Below are 16,429 nucleotides of genomic sequence, written 5' to 3' on the forward strand. Positions count from 1 at the left end.
AACCTCCACAAGGATCAAGCCCAGAAATGCAATATATACTTTCTCTCCCTATCAACTTATCTACTCATCTTTCGATTTCGTTTCTTCACACGTGGAGGTCAGTAATCCAGCACCTGCCCTCCTGCACCACCAGAGACATAGAAACCAACCCAAGCTCTTACACATGTCCAACATGCACAAAATCCATAAATCCAAAACCCATGGGTCAACTTCACTTACACCACAATTACCAACACAAACCAATACATAATAAATTGGAGCTGTGTCTAATAAATATATGAACAAACTCCAAAAAATACTCCAGCACAAATATATACCCTAAATAAACAACAAATAATCATCACTCAATCAAGCCACAGCCCATGGTCTTTTTTTGCAAAATGCCCATGGGTTCAAGGTAACTGGCAGCAGCCATTGGATTGGCCTCTAAATCACTAAAGGAAGAAATATTGTGCTGCCGTCTGGGTCTGGCTAGGATGAGGCAGTGTAAGATCACATGTTTGGTGTCTTGTATGCATTTACCTAATTCTAGTTTGCAAGAAAAGAGTATTGCATGTGGGGTCCTATCTCTTATTCTCTAATTTGTCATACCTACCTTCAAATTTAGCAGGGAAGGGAAAAGGCAGAGGATAGTTGTGAGTGAAGAATTGTTGGGTATGGATAATATTTTGATGCAGCCTATCTTGTCTATTTTCTGCATGAGGGGAAGAGGAGGGGAGGTCACTGTGTAAATGAGGTGATCCTAATGTGGATGTGCTGTATTTTACTGCATTGCTTATGACCTAGGTAGTGGGCAGGAGACAGGAGCAGCTAAGATGAGAGGGAAACAACGGGGGACAGATGGAAGTGGAATGGGTGGGAGTGGGTGTATGCCTTGGATGGCTACCTCCCATATAAAGGGGAACGGGCCCATGGTATATAGATAGATCTATCTATTTGACACAGCCCGAAGGGATTTCTCCCTGTCTTCTCCTTTTCTGCATGGGGGGATGGAGAGGGTGCCAAGCTAAGAGGGAAGGTAGTGGGTGGAGTGGAGTGGAGTGTATTAGGGATGGAATGGGTGGGAATGGTCTTTATGCATTTGTTTTTTGGCTACCTCCCTTGTAAAGGGGAAAAAACCCTTTGGTGTATGTGTATATATATATATATATATATATATATATATATATATATATATATATATATATATATATATATATATATATATATATATATATATATATATATATATATATATATATATAGATATATATATATATATATATATATATATATATGTATTTTTTACCAAGAGGTTCTTCCCCCTTATACGAGAGGTAGCCAGTCAAGGCATGCACCTACTCTCACTCATTTCACTCCTATCCATCACTCATTTTTTCCCTCTTATCTGCTTCTGACCCAGGGCAGTGGACAAGGTGCAGGGATGACCTGTCATCCAGGAGGTGCTAAGATAAGAGGGAGGGAGGGTGGAGGGATGTGGAGTGTATTCAGGGATGGAATGGGTGGGAATTATTTTATGCCTTTTCCTTTTGGGCTACCTCCCTTGTATGGGGGAAAAAGCCTTGGTATATGTATGTATGTATGTATCTTAGCTCTTCGTGGATGAACAGTCATCCCTGTCTCCTTCCCACTCCCTGGGTCAGAAGCAATGCAGCAAGACACAGTGCATAAACAGCAGGGCCACTTCACTTACATGGTGGCCATCCCTCCTTGTTCCCTCATGTGGAAAATAGAGAAAATGAGGAGAAATCCCCTTGGGCTGTATCCACATACCATCCATACACAACCATTCTCCACTCACACCTATCCCCTGCCTTCTCCCTTCGCTGCTCAACAGACATTCCCCTCTTGTTCAAAGCTCCTTTCACCCCATCCATCCATCTTATCCTTGGTCATCCCCTCAAGTTCACTCTATCCACCTCTACTTTCCATACTCTTTTAGTTAATCTTTCTTCACTCATTCTTTCCATGTGCCCAAACCATTCCAATAACCTTTCATCAGCTCTATCTACCAGCTCCCTTTCCATCCCTGCTCTCATCCTTACCTCCCCGTTTCCCACTCTATCCATCCTCGTAATACCCTACTTCTCAGTCACTTCGTCTCAAACAAATTTCAAATTCTCCTTTCTGCCTTCCTTAAATTCCAAGTCTCTGCTCCATACAATATTGTAGGTACAAACCCCCTTTCATACAATCTTCTCTTTGCATCCATTCCCAGATACGTAATGTCTGTCTAGCATATACAAAGTGCAAAATATAGGAGTGAGTTGTGGGAGATTGAATGGATGAACGGATGATATGGACCAAAAGAATATTTGTTTAATCTGCTCTTTATATTGTTTCAAATAGATGAGGAGAGTGTGTCACTATATAATTACGTGGAAGTAGACTAGCTCCAGTTCTTGAGACCTACTCTGCATTACTACATTGCCCTCTACCTGAGTAGTGTGATGGGGAACAAGGATGATCTTCCATCCAGGAGGTGATGAGAGATGATGGGTATTATGTTGCTTCTAATGTGTATGAAGTGGGTATGTGTTTCAAGTATTAATCTACAAAGGATGTGCATCATATTTCACAAAAACTAACCCCCATAACCTTTGAGGGAAAAGTGAATTTGACATCTGTATCAACTGTAACTCACCTGTGTATTTGTTGACTGAGTATACCATGGCTGTGGGAGGGAAGGTGGGAATGGGTACCTTGATCACTTTCATTTCGGGTTTGCCACTGTCTTTGGGGTCTTTACTTAGGCGAGCCCGAGCTTTTCTTTGTAGGTCTGACGGTAGCTGAGTAAACCAAGATAGCTATTTTATTTCTTCACTCTTCACATGAGTTACAAACTACGGTTTGCAAATACATTTCAAGTCAAATGGTTATTAGAGTTCTTTTATGTTACTTACATTATCAAGTTTATGTGGAGCATATTTAGAAGGATTACACTGGAGAAGTTGAATGGCAACTGACAAATCATTTTTATATCGTTCCTGTAACAAAAATATGAAAAGATCTTTAAATATACTTAATAATCAAAGACACATCAAAAAAACTTACCTTTCCATATTAACCCCATGAGTACCGGATGTGTGTTTTGTGATACCTGCGTGTCACGGCTGAGTGCACCTGCCAGGAACCGAGCGTGCTCCCCGTGACACGCACGTGTCACAGTTATAAGCTGTGTGTATTGAGGGCTCTCAAGGCCTCGGTTTCTGGGCCATTTCTACCCACATGGTGGCAAGTGTCTGTGTTTACAAACATAAGGCTCCAGCCATTCATGGGACGGTTTGAAACATTTGTTTATGTAAGGTTGATGGGTCGGTAACGAAGGGGTTAACCTGAATGATACATCCTACAACTTAAGATTTATTATTTTTCTACTATTACATCATTTTTTAATTAATTGTTGCTTCTAGTTTCATTAAATGGAAACCCACAACCCCAGAGTGGTTGACAATGGTCCCAAGGCCTACCCACTGATTCCTGTGGGGAGAAACTGTGGACATTTGTCTGTGCTGTATTCGTGTGAGACTGAAAGTGGTAGGAGGAAGGGAGCAGTCACTGGTTGTCAGCTCTCCATGTGTGAAAAAGTGTAGGAAAAATAGTTTTAGTTGATACACCAAGATTTTAGGCCTGAGTGTCAGCCCCTATTATGCTAAGTTGTGGGTGTTTATTCTGTATATGAATTATATGATATTTCTTGCTTTTGGCTGTACAGCTTTATATTTGTCATGATACCTATTTCCTTTGTAAACATGGTTGTTTTGTTCTGTATCTCTGTTCAACATTCTAATTTATAATGTATGAATTGAATAACAAAAAACTTTTAACATTTTTATTTTGTTACCTATTTCCCATCTTCAAGCCCTCTATGAGGGGCACCATCCTAGCCTTCTGATAGGGGGGAGTTTGTGATGTTAAACCATATCATTTCCCATCTTCTTGTATTTCTAAGTGTGGGAATCCCTTCTACAGCAAAAGATAAATTGGGTCTAACCCATTCTCATGACTGCTCATATGAATAAACAAGAGAACTCATGAATACTTACATTTTCCTGTTTTAGTCTGTTGATAGCTTGTGCTGCTGTGGTTAAGGCAGTAGTAAGGTTTGCTGTGTCATTTGTAAGTTTTGACTTTTCACTTTCTGTCCTATCTACCAGGCGTAACAACTTGTCCTCAAGGCCCTGATTAACCTTCTGCAACTTTTTATGAGCCTCCAGTAATCTGAGGGAACAAGACAAAATTATAGCTTTGCCAACTCAGCTCCACTTATAAGGATAAGAACAATTTTTTTTTTTTTTAATATTATGAAATGGAGTTTAGAAAAGGTAGAGGGTGTGTGGACAAAATGTTTGTGGTAAGGCAGATTTGTGACAGTTTTGGGAAAAAAGCAAGGGCATTCTTTCAGCCTTTATGGATTTGGAGAAGATTTATGACTAGGTAGACAGGAAGGCATTGTGGGAGGGATTGCAGACATTTGGGAGGGGGGGGGGAGTGGATGTGAGCCTTGGCTGGCTATCCCCCTTATAAGGGAGAAGAGGCCCTTGGAATACAGATACATAGATAGCGCATGTCAGACATGTAGCTAAAGGGAGGTGTGGGAGAGCCTAATAACCCTTGAAGACAGGCATTTAATTACCCAATTACTAGGGTTTTGTTCAGAATCCTCCCAGACTCACTTATGCTTTGACTTTTCATCTATCTACATACCAAAGGCTTTTCCCCTCTTACCAGAGAGGTAGCCAAGTCTAAAGGCACATACCCACTCCCACCCATTTCATTCCCATCCACCACCCTTTCCTCCCTCTCATCTTAGCTCCTCATGGATGACAGGTCATCCCTGTATCCCACATACTGTTCTGGGTCAGAAGCAATGCAGCAAGACACAGCACATCCACTTTCCATACGAGGAGAATACAATATGGAGGATCCCTAGACTCTTCCCTCCATCCCATCCAATACACATGAGAACACAGTGGTATAATTCTTTTCTCCCACCAAAAAGTGATCATGAACAGATAGTCACAGAAGTGTCAAATGACAGTCTTTAAGGACAAGGATAAGGGAGAGACAGCTGTAGTATCAAAGCATTATCATTCCTTCATGAGTTGAGATTTTAAAACTTTCCTTTGATTTCTATTTACTCAAGGCCATCTTCACTCCATCAATTCATTGAGTACTCAGCCTTCCCCTTATTCATTCAACTCACTTCTACCTTCCACTTTTTTTTTTCTTCATTCTTTCTATGTGCCCAAACCATCCCAGAATTCCAACACTATCTACCAACTCCCTTTCCATCCCCCACTCTCCTGCTGAACTTCTCATTTCTCATCCTGTCTATCCCCATAACCCCCATCACACTTCTCAACTATTTCATCTCAGACACATTTAAATTTCTCCTTTCTGCCTCTCTTAGATTCCAAGTCTCTGCCACCATACAGTGTCATAGGCACAATTACCCCTTCATATGACTTTCTCTTTACATGACACTTTTCATTCCTTAAAGATATTTACTGTTTCTCTCACTCTATATTTTACTGCCATCCCCATTCCTCCATTCCCTGTTACTAATGACCTTATATACCTGAAGCTATCCACTTCCTCTATCCTCTCTCCTTTAAGACTTGTCTCCAACTTACAATCACTCTATACTCTTGTGTATCTCATTATCTTACTTCTACACACATTTACTTTCAATCTTCCTTCTATTACAAACCTCAAACTCTGACACTACCTGTCTTAGACCCTCCTCTTACCCAGCCACGAGTGCAGTGTCATCGGCAAACAACAACCATCTCACCTCCCATTTCCCTCCACACTCTCTAACCATCTCCAATCCTCTGCTCATTGCCCTAGAATTTACCTTCCATACCACCCCATTCATGTACACTTTGCACAGCCAAGGTCACATAATACAACCTTGGCACAGCCTAACCTTCACCTTAAACCACTCACTCTCACCATTCCCAACCCTAACACAATCTCTACTACTCACATCAAAGGCTTTGACTGTCCTTAACAGCTTTCCCACTATCCCATACATCTGCAATATCTATCACAATGCCTTTCAGTTTATCCCATCATCAGCCTTCTTGAAATCCATAAAGCCCCACAAAACATCATACCTTTTCCCCAAAACAGAATTACTCCCTCTGTTCTTCCCCTAATCCTCTCAATTAACACCCTTACATATATCCCTCTAACTATGCTCAACAAAATTATCTCTTTAAACTACATTCACATTTGTCCCCTTCTGTGAAGTGGAACTATACAAGCACTCCTCCAGTCCTCTGGCACACTCCCCTCCCTTGGTCACACATTAAACAACCTCACCAGCCAATCCACTATAACTATTCTTACCTTTGTCAGACATTGCACAACACAACTCCTACCCAGATGCCTTACTAGCTTTCATCATATTCAATGCTCCTTGTACCTCATCTTTTCCTATATCTCTATCATTTTCTTCTCTTATCACAGCTATCTTCCTAGCTCTTCCCTAACCTCTCTGAAGTATTCTACCCATTTTCCCCTTACCATCTTCACTTCCACTAAAATCTGTCCATCTCCACCCTTTACCTTTTCTTCTCTACCTGACTCATCACCCTTCTCATTCACTTCTTTACAATTTTTTTTTCATTCTTTTCCAAATTTTATGCCAAACTCCTTTACTCCATTTTACATCTTCACAAAATTTAACCTGTTTGAGAGATTAGGGAACTGAAGTATGATTATAATGTAAGTATATTAACAATATCACTGGCTATATATGTCAGATATCAAAAATATGTTTTAGAACAATAACAACATTCAAAATTACTTAGCACCTTTCATATTTATCCTGCCAGTGATCACACTGGATTCGGATGGCTGCCACCTGGCCTTGGGGAAAGATGTGTGGAGCTTCTTGAGCCATGTGTGCTTCTAATTGGACAATGGTCAGGTCACGGTCTAGGAGACGGCGCTTTAACACCTCTATCTGCTGGAGCAGGGCTATTCTTCTATCTCCACAACTCAAACACTCTCCCCCCACTCCCTGTATAAATGATTTGACATCAGTGAGATTGCTAAATCAATATTTACCATAAAATATGTCATCATATGTTGCACAACTCCATCTTCCACATTACTACAAAAAAGAAATTATGAGTGATATGAGGATGAAAGTCATAAGGGTAAAAGATGGAGAGAGAAAACAGATGACTGTAAGAACATAAAACAATTGAGCATTGACAAAAGAACAAAGAAGAAATGAGAAAGTAACACAGACAATGTAAAAACATAATAAAACAGAACACAAAATGGGATTGCATAAACACACACATGGGTATAATGGCTAAAGAATGATTAAATGTGAGTTTGTAAGTGGAAAGGGAAAGAAATAAGTGATTAAGACTCAGGAGAAAGTGAGAAGAGATGTATACATGTATAATCAATCTGTTGCCCCAGATCTCTCTTCCAGGAGACCCCACAGCTCCCAGGTAACCAGCAACAGCAACTGGATAGGCACATGTATCACTCAGGGAAGAAATATTGTGTTGTTGTCTAGGGATTGTCAATGTAGGGCAGAACTGTATATGAAGTGCTCAGTGTCTTCTATGTGGTGGCTGCATCTAAAGCAGTTTGATTCTGTGGTCAGGCCTATTCTGTGTTGGTACTGGCTTTGTGCTGGACGGTGTACTGAGAAGTATGCTAGTGTGGATCTTGTTTCTCTTGGGAGGGATGTTGAGTGAAGAAAGTCTACCAAAAATTATGGAAGGCAAAGGTGAATGGAGTAAATTTGATGGGTAGACCATGAATAAGGTACATAGATGGGATCAAAGGAGATTTGGATGTAATATAAATAGAAGGAAGAGGGCAAGAGATACATGTGAATAGTGTGTTGGTGAATGGATGATAAATTGATGTGGGCTAAAGGGATTTCTTCTTGTCTGCTCTGTAATGTCTCCAATGGATGAGGGGGAGGCTACCATATATGGAAGCACTGAAGTAAACCAGCTTTGGCTTTTAGGCCCTGCTGTGGAAGTACTCTGTTTTGTTGCGTTGCCTCTGACCACAGCAGTGGGTGTGAGACAGGGTAGACCCTTCACCAACAAGGAACTAAGATGGGAAGAATAAAAAATGTGTTTTTAGAAGGGTGTGGTATGGGTGAAGGGTGGGGGCATGCTTCGACTTGGCCACCATCTTTTATAAGGGAGGGCTTTTTGGCATATGGCATGCAGTGGAACATTGATTCCCCAAACTTCAATTATACAAAAGTAATTATTTTCTTGACAGTCTTGCATTTCAATTATGGAAAAAATTCAAAATAGTGTCTGTTTGTCAGTGTGGGTTGCTAGTTCAAGTAGTCTACCATCTGTGGTGGTTGCTTTAACAATTGCCACATGACACACAAACAGTGTATCTTCCTGCTGAAGTGGCAAGTGACTGTGACTTTTGTTTGTTCCTGTCCCTGACTGCCAGGTATAGCATTTGTTGACAGTTTTTTTTCACTGAATGTTATTTAGTAATAAAGATATAATGATGCTTAACATTTGCAGGGGTTAGGTAATACTGACCCCTGCAAATGTTAAAAATCCATGAATACCTGATCCCTTCTCCCCAACCTGCATACACCCCTGGACCTACTACATCATTACAGAACTATGGAAAATATCATGTATATATATCTTAAAGCATTTCAACTGAGAAAATAAATCAATATAAAAGATTTAGTATATATACCATATTTTTTGCATTGTTTGATGCACCTTCATATAAATTGTATTCCTATTTTAGAGAAATTTTGTAGGGAAAAAAAATTATTGGCATATTCAGGAAAAAAATATGGTTTCATAAACTTGTTGAAAATACTGATATAGGGGAAATAATGTGTTTGTGCTTTGCCATGTTAGCACCAACAGCAATAGAAATATCATGGTTACAGCAATACCAATAGCAATACTGATCCGATGTATTTTTTTTTCCAAAATGATGGTGACACTTTTAACTGAGATAGCTTAGTTGTCTTCTTTACATCATGAAAGTTAAGCTGGAAAATTTAAGTTACAAAGACAATAAACACTAAATGCACACACTGTGGAGTTACTGCAAAAGTGAGACAGAGCAGTGGTAGCACAGAACCACATACAGTGTAGTGAGGAGTGAGCAAAGAGGAAGGAAACCTGCAAATACCCAAAACTTTAACTTGACAAAATTCATGGTCTTACTCATAAATAATTAAATCCTTGAATGTTAAATCTATGAATACTAAGGTTTTACTGTACTAGTTTTTAAACAATATTAAAATCTTTAATGTTGAATCCATAAATTTTAAGGGATTACTGTATTAGTAGAGGTTAACACTACAGTGAGAACAGAGATTTTATCCCTTGTATTGTCCTTAATTAAAAAAATAAAAAATAAGAAAATAAAATAAATAAAATTGAATTGTATATCTATCATTTGGAAGTTTCCGTTTTTTTTCTTTTTTTTATAATCGATGGTTCCACTGTACATACAAGTTCAATACAATGAAATAATCTAGCCAAGGCCTAGTTCAGTAGAGTAGAAATGTCAATATCTACAATTTGTTACTGACCCCTACCCCATATGCTTTAGTGCACAAGCATTTCTGCTATATTCTTCATAGCTACCAAATGGGAATAAGGTTGATCTGATTCTTTTTTTAAAGCAATACTAAATTAGATAATGACAAAAAGTACAATTGAATAATAAATTAAAAGTTATTTTTTTGAACAAGGAACACAGCAAGACTAGGTGCACTACTAGATGGATTAAGCATGTTTACTACTGTTTACACATTTTAGCTAACTTTGTTTGCAACAAGGAGTTTTTCCCTAGAACTTTTGAGTTCACCATAAAATCCATTTTAGTGAGCTTGCATGTTAGGGTAATGATAAGATCTAAAGACAAACAAAGGAAAGATGGTTCGTTCCAATGCCCATCTTACAGGTCCACTACATGCAGGTTTCCGTCATTGGCTCCAATATGGGTAAAGAGCATTGGGTAATGGTAAAAGCAGAACAACAGAGAGGAGATTTTTTTTTTTTTAATGGGCAACACAGACTATTAAAAAAGGAAGAAAAAGATGGAAAAGACTTTGCAAATATGTGACAATGAGCAATACAGATGAGATGGAGGGACAACAAGAAAAAGAGACAGAAAAAGAAAAAGCTTGGGTAAGTGAAATGTGAAGGAGTAGATAAGAAATATTAATGTATCACATAAAGAAAAGAAATGTAAAAAATGGCACAATGAAAATAAAGGGATGAAAAAAAGAGGGGCATAAACTAAAAAGGATTGGATTTTGTTAAACTGGGGGAGATGAAGTAAAAGAATGAAAAAGCAAAGACAATTCAAGATGGTGATGAAAACTTTAAATGAAAGAGTACAAATCAGTAGAGAAGAGTAGGAGGAGAAAGCAGAACTAAAAATGAACAAAACAAAAGGGAGAAAAAAATGCAGTAAGAAGTACAATGAACATAGGAAAAAAAGAACCTTTGAGTTCATGGAAAGACAGTATCATCAATTAAGAGTAGGATGATAGACAAAAAGTAGAAGACAAACAACACAATGATTTGATAAATTGAATTATGAAAGATAAAGACAAACACAAAAATAAGTTGTTTTATTGTCCTACAGTTAAGTTCTATAATTAATTCAACTTGCAACAGTTTGCCAGCATGTAATATCAAAGTTACATTAGTTGTTATTCCTAAAAAGGAATTATGACATAAGACTGCTGGTTTAACAGAAGAAATGGATTAAAAAAATTATATTAATAAGTAACATCTTATAGTTACAACTTTGAATTTTTCAAAATGTATAATGACACATTTATTCTATTCTCTATAATTTAATTAAATGTTAAACAATTTGATATTTAAAAGGATTCAATATGTCTTATGCCAGTTGAAAAAATATTCACTACAAAAATAAATGTTTAGATGTACTACTGTCTTAATGCCAAATTTAGGCAGCTTTTTTCTTGCATGTGGACAAAAATGAAAGCACAAAACAAAGTCATTCTGTATATAAAACCATAAAAACAGAAGCACAAAAATGGTGTGCAACTGAGAAAAATGCAGATGAAATATGGAAAAAGTGTTTACCCCTGATCACGAGGACAAAAAGGTGCAGGAATCAGAGCACAGCGCCATGGTCTTTCCTGTGTGTGAGAGGGGAGGCCACACAATCATAACCTAGTCCCTTACAACTACTATACAACACAGGACTTAATACAAAATTGACAAGCGACACTAATTACAGTGACAAGGTCTCCCAGGTTTGGAGCCTAATGCTATAAAAAAAGTAGCATTCAAAAAGTCAGCCATTAGTGGCAGGGCACAAGATATACAAGGAGGGAATGGATTCACAACTGGTAGCTTACCATGCCATCATGTTTCTTGTTCATCTCTTGGATCTGGCTCTGCTACCACAACTGCAACTGATGCCTGCCAATTATATCAACTTCAACTCAGAATGATAAAATAGTGCTGTGTTGATGCAACACAGCCTGGTTAAAAGAAAATAAAAGAAAAGAAAAGAAAGAAAAATTAAAGAAGTACAATGCACAAGTTCTGTAATAAAGAGGCAAAATATTGTACATGAACTGATAAAAAAAATGCTATATATTTAAAGAGTAACAAAATCCCCCTTCCAAAAGTAAATTATTAAAATAAAAATAAAATGCCCAAAGATAGACACTCCTAAAAAGAGTGGGAAAAAAAAGTCTGTGTAAGGAAGGTGCCTCAAAATTCCATTTGAGGGTCCAACGCACTGACAGGCAGAGAATTAAAGATAAATGAAAATAGATAAACAAATAAAGTATATATATAAATAAATAAATGAATAAAACAAATAAAGCCATGTGGTCCCCTAAGGAGAGGAAGCACACAGCCACCAAGATCTGAAGAACAATGACCATGAAGATAACAACAGAAAAGAGATGTAATATAGGCAGGTCCCATTTAACAAGCATCTGATTGATAAGAATCTGCACAGAGATCTTGAAATTTGCACCACTGCCTGCTTAACAAGTGTGTAAATCCCATTTCATAAAAATTAATTCAAGCATCATGCCATAGTTGTCCACCACTATCCAATCAGGAAATCATGATTTGATGCAATTCATGTGTCTGCAATAAAATTATATTTTCCAAAAATGTGTTATAGGCATTATGAATGTTTAATGATTATGCTGATGAATTACTGTTTATAACATGTCTTAACTTATCGCATACATCTATAAGGCAAATGAATCCTTCCAAGGATATTAAAATGGCAGTCGCCATTTGGATTCAACAGACAATAATGAAACCATATTGATGATTAAATTAGCAAAAAGTATTTTATAATCTGTCATGTAATAAATACATTTTAATGTATTTTCTCTTTATTGTTGTTATTTTTGTCATGCCAAGTTCAATTACTGATGATTCAAACACTACCTCTTCCTATATACGGTATTGTACTTTTGTAATGATAAGCTCTTGCCCATCACAATTATCAATTCCAATGCTGTGTTTACTTCCAAACCTTTCTGTATGATCTGTTGTTCTGAAACAACCTTAAATCCTGTCTTCACACTCTTCCAGCACAGAATGATCAAGAGGTCCGTTTTGGTGGTTTCTTGGAAGTAACTTAGAGGCCTTGGTCCCTTGCCATATTTTTCCAATAAATTCTCCCTTTGCTTAATGAGAATTTGGTTAACATGCAGATCTCTTGCTCCTAATTAGCTTGTAAGTCCAAGACCCACCTGTATTGCAGCAGACAAGGAAAAGTAGGAGTTTGTCAGTAAGAAAAAAATTAATAATTTGCCCCACTCAGTGCTTCTGAGTAGGACAATTTTCCAAACATGAGGCATACTCCATACTTGTGTGAACTAGTCCTTTCATGAGGTCAGCAGCTGGATATGAGATAAGAATTTTTGAAGGAGGCAGAAAACATCTAATTTCATTGCTGTTATAGCAACACCTATAAGTGTTCCACTCAAGTTTACAAATAATGAGAAGATCAAGAACATTTACAGACCTAGAAGAAAAAGAACTCCTCTCCTGTCACAGAAAAGGACATGGCCTTGTAGCAATGTGGACGATTATATCGAATGTGGACAATTCAGTTTTTCAGGTGGGAAATTGAGGGTAACTGATGAAGTCTGGGTAATTTTTTGGGGGGCAATTCAGTTTTTCAGGTGGGCAATTGAGGGTAACTGATGAAGTCTTTTTTTTTTTTTTTTTTTTTAATTGATGCTTTGTTCTTTTGAAGTGGTTTTAAACCAAGCTTTTATGCTTTTTCAGCTGAAGGGGAGTTTATTTTTCAAGTAATAAGAATTGTATTTCACCACATGGAGGACATCAGGATTTTAAAGGTGATTAGGTGGGGCATGGCGAAAAACACCTCTCTAAACCCACATTGATTAGATGAACCAAGAAGCAACTTGGAAACTGTTTTAAGAGCTTTTGTAAGATGTCTGCAAAGGGTGTATAACAGGCTGCCTAATAAAAATAGTGACTGTCAAGCAAAGTTAAAAAGAAGCTGAAGACACATCTATTCACTGAATGTTACAACCTATATTGAAGGAGTATTAGAAACAACTACAAATGCTAAAAAGAAAATATAAGGTGGGGCCCTGCAGAGCGCTGTGTCAGCAGTGGAGCGCAGCCCTAGAAATTGACACTTCAAGTAACAAGTAAAATAAGAGCATTGAAGCTCAGACTGGGAAGGACATCTGGAAAATCAAGCAAATTGTTGCCTCAGTACTCACTTGCAGGAAATACCCCGTTAATTATAGCAACAGAGAACACAATGACCCAGTGGGTAAAAGAAGCAACTCAGGTGAGGGATGATATTCCAACGAGATTAGATCCACTACTTAGAAAAGTAAGTACTATTACACAAGAAAGGGATAGATGGGGGATGGGGGACAGGGGGTACTATTGTGTGAATTATATTTTGACACAGCCTGGCAGGTTTTCTCCCAGTATTCTCTTTTTCTGCATGAGGGGATGGAGAGGGGGGTCACCAATTAACCACTTCAGTCTGAGTCAAATTCTCACACACAGCATCGGCTGCCATATGTACGATTTATCACACTACTCACATTATGAAATATAAAGTTACTGCTGTATTACTCATTCTCTTTTACTCTGAGCAATAACAAACACAGAAAACATTATCAAACCAGTTCACAGAATCTAGGGGTAACTCATGCACAACTACAAAAAAATATATATATAATCACGAAGCTGATGCTGGCATCCTTGTGTACCCACTCGCACCTGATGACACCTACGTAGGTGTCATTGTACTGAGGTGGTTAAGTGAAGTGGCCTTGCTGTGGATGTACTATGTCTTGCTGCATTGCATTTGACACCTGGGCAGTTGGCGGATGCAGGGGTGAACCATCCATGAGGGGCTGAGATGGGAGAGGTGGAAAGGATGTTGGAGGGGAGTGAAATGGGTGGGAATAGGTAATGCCCGACTTAGCTACCTCCCTTACAAGGGGGGAAAAGCTCTTGGTAGATAGATAGACTTACAAATGAGTCAAACGATATAATTAACTCTAAACTATCTTTACCCCATACGAGAAAATTATCATATAGCAAATGAGAAGAAAAATTTCGGAGTGTTGATAAAAGACCACCAGTCACCTGTGATACATATCAGTAGAATTGTGGGAGAGACATATGGACTGATGCAGAAGGTTAGAGTGCCTTTTCACTATATTGATGAAAAGATAATGAAAAAACTCATCGAGACCCTGATCCATCAAAGACTGGAATATATGTCAGAGGTATGGTCCCCATACAGTAAAGGATAAAAGCAAGATCAATAGAATACAAAGGCCAGCAACTAAACTGATTTCCAGCCTGGCAGATAAACCATACGTGGAGATACCAAAAATACTGCATCTGCCAATCTTGAAAGATCTATGAGAAAAGATGATAAGATTAAAGTACTCAGGTCACTAAATGGGACAGATTACATTGATACATCTCTTGATTAGGAATAGGAGGGGTTAAGAGGTCACGAGAACAATTTAATAAAAATTACATATTTAAAGGATGTGAAGAAATACGTTTTCCTTATATGTGCATAAGTGCTTGGAGTAGCTTAAAGTGATATAGCCCAAACTGCAATAATACATGAATCAAAATCTAAACATAACAAATGGAAATTAATTATATAACAATGTTGGAACCATAAATAAATTTGAAGCTAGGTATAATAAATTGAAGAGTATGAAATGGGATCCAACAAGCATTGCTCTTTTCCTGTATATTACAATTAGGTAAATGTTTTTTTGTATCTCTCACCATGGGCTGAGAATTAGAATTAAGAAAGGAGTGGTATTATTTTTTTTTCCTCTCTCTCTGAGCATTCAAGATTTTTAGTTTGGAGTACAGGCATTTCTTGAATTGAAATTATTGTAGAATTTGTATTCAAAGAGGAAAGATATGGGTTGCCTGGGTGTGTGACCAACCCAGTGCAAAATTTCAATAGTACCTGATCATGCTCTTTCAAGTAAAACATGCAAATTAAAAAATAAAACCCTAGATTTTCTTTAATTATACTATTTTAAAAGATGCAAAACTCAAACTCATGCAATAAAGAAATATGTGTACCCAAATGACAAACGCCAGCAACAATGTCACAACCCTCATTCTGGTACTAAAACCAACCAACATAGAAATAGTGTGTCTGGCAAGATAAAGGGTATATAGAAAAATTAGATTAACACAAAAACTGGATACGGCAAATGTCTATCACGTTTCTTCTACTGGGTGTAATATGATCCACATCGAAGGTGCAGCACAAGACTTTCAGTCCCAAATCTATGAACATCACTATGACGGGAATAAGGACAATATTATGAATATATAACACACAAGAATAACAGTGACGACCTACTGGACTAAACTAAAGCAAAACCGTTTATCAGTGACCTCAATAGGATAACAAGGATGTGTTCAGAACCAGCAATTACATGGAGCTCCAACATGACGGAACAAAGCAAAGGAATGTTTCATATTGCACCACTCTTAATCCATTTATTTCCTAGTTTAATCATAACAATTTTCCTGGTATGTATGATTCAGTTTTCACTTTTGTCTTCCTTGCTACTGAGAAATCTATTTTTATTCTTAATGAAAGATTGCCACTGATGAATAATAATACATCTATAAGTTTGTGATAAACCAAAACATTTAAAAAGAAGGCTAAAAAAGGAAATGCCCTAAAGGCATCCAAACTTATGGTGAGTGGTTCACTTTTGCCACATCACAAGTGACAATGACCTTGGTAAGAATGTTAGTCTTAAAAACAGACAATAGCATCCAGTTCCACTAATTTGTGGTCTTGGAGTAATACATGGTAGTTGTATGCCTTGCATGTAAGAAAGCAAGCACAGGTATAATACCAGAATTCA

At 37.7% G+C, this 16,429-nt stretch overlaps 1 protein-coding gene across 10 annotated transcripts in view; it reads right to left on the reverse strand.

The window, feature by feature from the left end:
- Positions 1-16,429, reverse strand: part of LOC143039240 (uncharacterized) — a 33,268-nt gene that overhangs the window by 16,181 nt on the left and 658 nt on the right. For 2 of the 10 annotated variants that reach the window (XM_076209109.1, XM_076209112.1), the window contains exons 2-7: positions 11,390-11,515; positions 7,968-8,097; positions 6,825-7,033; positions 4,047-4,221; positions 2,904-2,987; positions 2,645-2,789 (exon numbers count right to left, since the gene is read on the reverse strand). In XM_076209109.1, coding sequence (XP_076065224.1) covers positions 2,645-2,789; positions 2,904-2,987; positions 4,047-4,221; positions 6,825-7,033; positions 7,968-8,097; positions 11,390-11,400 — 754 coding nt within the window. In that variant the 5' untranslated portion in view covers positions 11,401-11,515. Of the gene's footprint in view, positions 1-2,644; positions 2,790-2,903; positions 2,988-4,046; positions 4,222-6,824; positions 7,034-7,967; positions 8,098-11,389; positions 11,516-16,429 lie in introns of those variants that run through there. The other 8 variants (XM_076209121.1, XM_076209133.1, XM_076209128.1 and 5 more) reach the window with 6 other exon arrangements.

This window comes from Oratosquilla oratoria, chromosome 2 (genome assembly GCF_046742065.1).
Source record: "Oratosquilla oratoria isolate Oo_2021 chromosome 2, ASM4674206v1, whole genome shotgun sequence".
NCBI classification, from domain to species: Eukaryota; Metazoa; Arthropoda; class Malacostraca; order Stomatopoda; family Squillidae; genus Oratosquilla; species Oratosquilla oratoria.